Source organism: Cariama cristata, unplaced genomic scaffold (assembly GCF_000690535.1).
Source record: "Cariama cristata isolate BGI_N322 unplaced genomic scaffold, ASM69053v1 scaffold21389, whole genome shotgun sequence".
Taxonomy (NCBI): Eukaryota; Metazoa; Chordata; class Aves; order Cariamiformes; family Cariamidae; genus Cariama; species Cariama cristata.
In genome coordinates, this window is record NW_009637690.1 from 4,880 (window position 1) to 13,193 (window position 8,314).

At 55.4% G+C, this 8,314-nt stretch overlaps 1 protein-coding gene across 1 annotated transcript; it reads right to left on the reverse strand.

Annotated features, from left to right (window-relative positions):
• Positions 1 to 2,964: 2,964 nt before the first annotated feature.
• Positions 2,965 to 7,198, reverse strand: IGFBP5 (insulin-like growth factor binding protein 5). Its single transcript, XM_009708445.1, has 4 exons — positions 6,970 to 7,198; positions 3,929 to 4,155; positions 3,631 to 3,750; positions 2,965 to 3,216 (listed from the first exon to the last, which is right to left on the reverse strand). Exons 1-4 carry the CDS (start codon positions 7,196 to 7,198, stop codon positions 3,085 to 3,087), a joined length of 708 nt encoding a protein of 235 aa, XP_009706747.1. The 3' UTR covers positions 2,965 to 3,084.
• Between the last annotated feature and the right edge of the window lie 1,116 nt (positions 7,199 to 8,314).

Below are 8,314 nucleotides of genomic sequence, written 5' to 3' on the forward strand. Positions count from 1 at the left end.
TGGGCAGCCGGGGGGTTGCTCGGTGCCCCGTCCTGGGAGCTGAGGTGTTTTGGGGGGGTGAGGGTGGTGCAACCCCCTCCTTGCATCCTCCTCCCCCAGGCTGGTGGGGACAGGACAGGCAGTGCCATCCCAGCACTGGATGTGAGGGGGGGAGGGAGGCTGTGCAGGATGGATTTTGGTGCTCTAGGTTCCCAGGGCCATGGCTGAGACTCGCTTTATAGGGAGAGATCAGAGAGGCACCCTCCCAGTGTCACCATGGTGGCCATTGCATGAGACCACCACTGGGCCCCGTGAGCTGGCCCTCACCCTGCAAAAGCAACAGCCCCGAAAGGCAAGGTCCATGGGGAGCTGCCATCCCTCTGCCCACTCCCATCCCGCCCTGCTGGCACGTCTCCTTTCTCTGCAGCCAAAGGCTTTCAAGTTTTGGGAAATTAAACAACAAAACAAACGAACGAACGAACGAACAAAAAAGCAAGAAAGAGGGAGAGGGAAGGAGGGAAGGGTCCTGGGGAAGGTGGTACTGGCCTATAACAGTCAGGAGGTTTTGCATGGGGATCGGTGAGCAGAGGAGACCAGGACGGCATTGATGATGACGACCAGTGGCCCTTGGGATCATCACGAGCTCCTCCTCCTCCTGCTGTCTTCACCCCATTCTTCACCCCATCTTCACCCCACCATTAACCTACCACCCTGGTCAAACCAACCCTGCTCCATCAGCCCTGCAGAGCCTGGAGTTGTCCCTCCCTTGGCCCCAGCACCTGCCATGCTCCCCTCCAGCAACACAGGGGTCACCCTGCTCCCACAAGTTTTTTGGGGGGGCAGATCTGCATTTGGTGGCATTCTCCCTTCTTTTCAGCAGGGGAAGATGCCTTGTCTCCAGCTCCAAACATGCCCCACTGGATCTCCATGGAAGTCCATCAGCAAAACTCGCCCCCGCCACAACTCCAAGGAAAATAACTGTGGGGCATCCAGTCCTGCCCTTGATGAGGGCAAGTGTCCTGGTGGGGGGCCTGCGGTGTCCTCGGGGCAGTGATGCCATGTTGTGGGAGGCTATGAGGGCACCCGACTGGTGATGGAGAGGAGTCTCCACCAGACCCACTTGGAGTTGAATCCCCCTTGTCCCAACCCCACTCACGGGGACCCAGTGGCACTGCGGATCTCCTTTCCTCTCTGCCTGGGTCTGGGATGCTCAAAGGTGCTTTGGGGGTGGAGAAACCTTCCCCCAGAGATCAGCTGTGTCCCTTGGCCAGTGCCAGCTGCCAGCTGCAGCCATGGCAGTGGGATGTCATCCCCAGTGGGTGCATGTTTGCCCACTGGGATCACAGCACCCAGACCCCATGGCTCGCTTTCCTTTCCTTCCTTCCCTTCGCTGAAGGATCTCCTCCCAGCGCCAACGTCGTGGAGACCCTTGTCATGGGGAAGTGAGCGCCAACAGTCCCAAAATCAAATGGAAAAATTAAAAACAACAAAAGAGTCAGGAAGGCAGCCGAGGGCTCTCCCAGCACGCCTGAGGCAGTGGGTCTCCGTGGTGTGGTGGCTGCTGTCACTCAACAAGGAGCTGGGTCCCAGGTTAAAGGCGAGAGCCCATCGCAGGATCCTACTGCAGGGTGGCGGGAATCAGCCGTGGCAACATGAGCAGTATCCTCAATGTGAAAGGATGGAGACTGGCATTTTCCTACCCACGGGAAAGGCTATAAACCAGCCTTAATGAAAAGCCAGGACAAAACAAAGTGTAGGTTTGTTGGTTTTTTTTTTCCCCTGTGGAGCAAAGCACTTTTTGGGCTGTGGAAAGAAAGAAAAAAAAATCTCCATAGTTGGTCTTCCTCGTGGTGGTGGCGAAGGGTGGTGAAGAGTTTTGGCCCCGATGCCCCTGTCTCCACGTAAGGATGCTTCAGTCTGGACAGCGATAGAATATCTGCGGGGTTGGCTTGGATGCAAGCCCTCGGTGTTGCCGAGGCCTTGATCCTGCAGGCACTGATGCTCCTCCTTAACTCTGCTCCCATGCTTAGTGCAGTAGGTTATTATTATTTTTTGGGAGGGGGCAGCATCTCTCCCCATGCTTACAGTTAAGCCCTCCAGACTGCAGGTTTCAAGGTGAAATTTTGCAAGGAGGGAAAGCCACGTCCATGCACACACATGCATGCAGGCGACAAATGCTTCCACACCTGGATGGACAATGGTCAGCGTCCTGTTTGTCCAAAAAGATTTCTGATCTCCTGTTCGAGAGTAACTGGATGGAGAAGGATATCTTTCCTTTTTGGATGATTTCTTTTTGAAGTCCACAAATATTTTTGGGGCGGTATTCATGCCATTGCAGGAGCTGTGTTTCCCTCCCCAGCTCATCTCCAGATATGAAACCAGCAGCCCTATGCCTCCTCCTGAGATGTCAAAATCTGCCTGGATCCAGGGCGGTCATTTGAGATAGAAATCAATCAACTCAACTGAGTCCCAGAAATGTGAGGAGGAGACTCTGGAGGACTGCAGTGAGGAGGGAGAGCGCTGGTGGCCACAAGGCTTTTTCTCGAGATGCTTTAGAAAACAACTAGCTAACCTAAAAAAGAAAACAAAATTAACCTGCCCAAAGCCCGTACTGGAAAATCACCAACTTGGAGAACTTCCTACATCGGGGTGGCCTCTGCTCGTGGCAGGGGGTCGCGGGCAGCATTGGGGAGAGGCGTGGGAAGGCGGAGCGGCCGCGGCTGGTTTGTCTCTGGCTCTGTCCTTTCCTTGCTGAGTCCTTGTTGTCAAGAGGCTGCTGTAGATTCCGAGTCCTCAGTTTCTTCAGGGTTTGTTTTTCTCTTTTCTCTTTTCTCTTTTTCTCTTTTCTTTTCTTTTTCTTTTCTTTTTCCTCTCTTTTCTCTCTTTCTGCTTTTCCTTTCTTTACTTCTCTTCTTTCTTTCCCTTTTTTTTTCCTTTTCCTTCCTCTTTTTTCTTTTTCTTCCTTTCTATTTTTTCTTTTCCTTTCTTTTTTTCTTCTTACATGAGATGAAAGGAATCGGAGTCCCGGGGCGCGGGGAGGTGCAGAGGGGAGGGTGGAAGGGAGCCTGGGTAGGTAGTGATGGGGTGGAGGGAGGGGATGCAACTTCACTCCACGTTGCTGCTGTCGAACGCGTGGCACTGCAGGTCCCCACTCAGGTAGTCAGTCCCCGGCAGCTTCATTCCGTATTTGTCCACACACCAACACAACCCACGCTTCCGACCTCGGGAGGGCTTGCACTGGGGAGACACCCAAGGGCAAAGATCAGGAGCTGGCCACCAAATGCCACGTGGCTCCCTTGCTCTGGGGATCAGGATCAGTCCTGCACTTTGCCCCTTTCACCCCAGCGATGCAATCCCCTGGGTAGGACCTAACTGCTGCTCTGTGTTTTCAGCACATCTCCAGCCCCACTGCTATCCCAGCCTGGAGCTCTCCGACTTTTCCTCCTCCCTCACCAGCTCCTTCAGGATGCTTGCTTCAGGCTGGATGGCGCTTGGAGCCATCAGCAAGGCCACCCACCACTGAACATGCCTGGAGATGCTCACAGCAACCTTCCCACCAGCCCAGCAGAGGAAAACCTCCATCCTTTCCATCCAGGGCAGTGGCAGAGAAAAGCCCCCCAGGGTGGGAGTTCCCCTCCATGGGGCTCTTACCTGCTTCCTCTTGTAGAAGCCCTTTCGGTCGCAGTTGGGGAGGTGGACAGCACGGGGGACCATGCGCTGGCTGCTCTTGAGCTCCTGCAGGGATGCTTCCATGTGCCTGCGGCAGGGGCCCTGCAAGTGGGGAGAAGATGGAATGTGAGAAGGGGAGCACCTGACAGCAAGTCTCCAGCTGCAAATGCTCCCAGGTCCCCTGTCCCTCCCGCACCGGCATCTGTTCCCCAGGGAGGCAAAGTCCTTCCACAGCCCCCTGCCTGTGGGAGCCCCGTGGAGGGAAGGCAAAGGCACCCACCAGCTCAAATTCTTGCCGGAGCTCGGGGATGACAACGCGGGGGTGCGCCGTGTTCTCGGCCATGCCCACGAACTTGGCCAGGGTCAGCTTCTTCCGGCGGTCCTTCTTCAGGGCCTCCGCCTTGAGCTCGGAAAGGCGGCCGTGCTTGGGCCGGTAGGCCTTGGGCGGGTAAGTCTCCTCTGTCATCTCTGATGTGGTCGGCTCCTCATGCTCTCGGGACTCCCGTTCTGGAAGAGAAGGGGTACCAAACTGTCAGGTCTCCATGAGCTGACTGGTGCTTGCTTTTGCACAGAGAGCCTCCTGCCCGACCGCAGAGGACATCTTTGCACTAAGCAGGAACAAATGACCAAAGAAATCCTTTTCACAGCTGTTGCCTACATCCCTGGCTTTACCTCACTGTGTGGGACTTGGTGTGGCTTTCGTGTGACCCCGAGCTCAGGACAGGAAGGTGTCTGAGGGCAGGAGGAGTTGGGGGTCTAGGATGGGCTCGTACATACAAGGCTGTCATCATTTGCAGTGTGTCAGTGGAAAAAGACTGGTGGGAATGTTATCCCACACCCAGAAAGGAACAGATGACATGCAAAGTGTGGCAGAGAATCCCCTCTTTAGCCATGGTGAGAGGATTAAGTGACAAATTAACACCTCATGCCACCTTGCAGGTGCAAGAGCAAAAGCCAGGGATACTCAAAGGTGAGACAACCCCAAAGTCAAGGTCTATCAGACAGCAAAGTCACCAAGCAGTTGGGCAGACAGTTCAGCAGCGATGCTGAAGACGTGGCTGACAAGTGCTGGGATCTCCAGGGTCCTCAGCTCGCAGTCCCGTGCTCACAGGACCGAACCAGCCCCTGCGATAGCCGGCAAAGCCTGGGGTTATGCTGCCAAGCGGTGCTGCCTGACCATAGCTGCCACTGATGGTACCCACAGCAAGGGAGGAGTGCGTTTAGGCTCTGTCCATGGCAGTCACCTTCCTGTAGAACCCCCTGACCATTCCAGCGTGACCCGTGCCAGCACGATGCAGTCAGGAGCCCTGTGCAGTTATATATAGGAGCGAGCTGGTGAAAGTCTAAACTTAGATGACTTGTGACATTTAGTACAGCCACCAGAGTGAAAAAGGGTTATTTTTGGACTAAATTTGAATAGAGTTTAAAGCTCCTGAGTTTCCTGGTCTTCCAGTGCCTGGTTCCCAGCAGCCCTGTGCTGATGCCAGGTTTGTGCTGAGGCCGGCGGGTAAGCACAGGGAAACCCACTGTGGTGGAAGGGCAAGCACCAGAGTGGCTGAAATCCCTCCCTGCACGGTGCCTCCCGTGACTTCGATGTCAGTGAACCTGGCTTACCCCCTCCTGCAACCCTACAGTGAAGACAGCAGGGCACCAATTTTGCCCCTCCTTACAACACCACTGTTGGGACAAAAGAAAAAGGCTCAGGATGATAATAAAAGCCAATACACCCACCCTGCAACAAGGCAAACAGGAGTCTCCCTGTAGACCGATGGCTCCCTGGAGTCCAGACGCAGCCCCGCAGGGGAGGAGGATGCCTCTGCCCCACCAGGCTGCCCAGGGGTGTCCAGGGCATGCCCCGAGAGGGGGGACAGGCGTGCTGCTCAGCATCAGATGGCAGCACCGGCCTGTCACACACAACCCAGCGGGGGGGTCTTGGAGGTGACTGAGGGGACAGACTGGTTGCCAGGACCCCAAGCCTGCCATGGCTACTGGTCTCCTCTTCCTCCTTGCCCAGGCAAGCCTGCCCTCTCCCAGCAAAACTGGAAAGTCTCGCATGGCCACTTTTTTATTAAAACAGATTTTTTTTTTCTCTTTCCACAAGAACAGCGTTGGATCAGCATCCTAGACTCAGCACCCTCCTACCTGCCCACAGCAACATAAGTGATCCCATGCACCATCCCCAGGATTCGTACATGTCCCCAGGATGGGATCCTCTTGCCATTTTGCCCCATGATGCTCATATGCTTGGGTTTTTTTTTCTTGCTGCAGGACTCAAAGGCCCCGCCAGGTTGGGGGGTCCTCTGTTATAAGGGGATGATGGACAAGGGATAGGGAAGAGATTCATTAAACTGGGAATGATCTTGTCCCCCAGGAAATGACACTGTACAAGGTGCAGCAGAAGCACATCCTTTGCCACAAAGATGTGGGAATCCAAGGTCTGAAAGGAGAGTGGAGATACCAGCAGTGACTAAGCCCTTCCACAGCAATGAATCAGGCTGTGATCTGTCCCAGGAATCCCCTCCGGCACCCTCTGCCAGGGCTGGACAAGGCAGGAACACGGCATCTCCCTGGGCTGCCCTACGGTAATTAAGGGGAGGGGAAGATTCACATCGGTGCAGGCAACCCTGCAATAACACAAGATGGACACAGCTCATTACCTCTGCAATAACAAATAAGAGAGGCACAGGTACCTGGATAAACCTAAAATAACAAACAAATGGGACAAGGCAGTGAGGATTCAGTCAGAAAAACAGCACAGGGTGTCCAGTCCCCAGGACTTGCGGTGCGATGGGTGTTTGCAGCAGCTAAGCCTGCTAATACGGTCAGCAGATTCAGCGTCTGCAAACACCTTATTTCTCTGCTTCCTGCGTACTGCCAGCAAGCCAGAGTGAGCTGGGGATTGATGTGGAGCCCTTTTGGCAAGGGGAGATGGGAGCCACAGGAGCCCAGCTCTCTGCAGAGGGAGCTGAGGGCTGGTCTGCATCGAAAGCTGCCCAGCTCCCAGCTCGAGTCCAGTGCTCCCTGCAGGGCCAAAAAAGCACCTGGAACTGATCCCCTTCACCCTCCCTGGCACACATGGGTCCACCCTCAAGGAGGGATATGACAAGGGATGGCTGTGGTGGGACTTCTCTGTCTGCTGCTCTGCAGTGGCGTCTAGTTTGGGTCTTTGTTTCCCAGTGAGAACCCCATGGATGCCTTGGAGGGATCTCTTTCCTCCACCATCTGATGTTTTCTTACAGCCTAAGTTCCTTCAGCAACAAGGCTGAAGCAGTCCCTGCTCATGAAACTGATTATCTGTTCCCTAATTTGATACTAACAAGCCAATTTTGACAAACTGAAGGGCAGAGGTCTCTGACACACAAACTCCTGACAAGCTCTGGGCAGCTGGTGAGAGACCTTCTCGATGCCAACAGGAGGGGGAAAGGAAGAGCCGGGGCAGACAGCACCCACGCAGTCCCCCCCTTCGCTTCATGGCTGGCTCATCCACATCCCCCTGCAGCCGCCCACTGCAGCCAGGACCAGACACCCACGCCAGCATCTCCAGAGCCATTGCACATGCCTGCCCATCCTCACCCACCAGCTCATCTGTTAACCTCTGTCTGCCACCCCAGGCTGGCTTGTGGCAGCAGCATTGGCCTCGCTGTGCCCCTGCTCCCAGCAGACACCAGCAGGAGCAACACCCAGTTTCCCCAAAGAAGCCCTAACTGTACCTGTCTGAGACTCTGGAGGGAGGCAGGAGTTCCTCCTCCTTCGCTGTCAGGATCTGATCCGCTGTACAGCCCCTTCACACCTACTCCCATCCACCTTGCCAACCCGGGGACTGGGTTTCAGTCAGGCAATTGTTTGCAGAGGCAGAGCGTGCTACATCTCCATATTTCAGCTATGGGCACAAAGTACATGCAGGAAGGCCCCACTCACCGTGTCCCCAGCTGGGGACAGTGGGAAGCAGGAGGTGGGTGGCTCTCACATCTTCACCTCTTCTCCCACTCCTCAAGAGGAAGTGACCTCCCAGCGGAGGTCCCAGGTTTGCTGGCCACACAGAAGAATGACATTGCTGGCCAAGGTGAGGATGCGGGGCTAGCCTGGAGGTGAGACCTGGGCTGTAGACACCTCAAGGGGATGTTGACCCTATAGCCAAGGCAGGAGACTGAACTCAACTCAGAGCCACCCCATGGCTTTGTGTGATGCTGCAGTACCCATGGAGGACCCAGGGAAAGAAGGGTGAGCATCTGGAGATGCTCCTGACACAGGTCAGGCCAGAAGGACTGTGCTGCTGATGTCCAAATCCATGCAGGTTCCCATGAGCTCTGGGGGGCAGAAAATACCCATAGCAGAGCATGGGCTGTCCTCTGCCCCAGGGCTGAGGGCGTAGTGCCCTCTCTCCACTCTGGGCTGGCCAGAGGGAGCTCCCTTGCAGGAGCCATTTCGAACCCTTTCACCCTTCCCCTACAGAAGGGACAGGGAGTAGCAAAATACCAGGCAGAGTTTCTGGGAAGCCACAAATTGCTCCTGTCTGGCTGCCTGCTCTCCTCAACAGATACCACCCAGAGCAGCCCATGCACCTTCCTGCCTGGGTACTCCTGTGTTTCAGATGTTTTGGACACGTGTGAGGTCTCACGGGGGGGTGTGTGTTCACACGTGGGTGTGGGGAGGGTGGGAACACCGC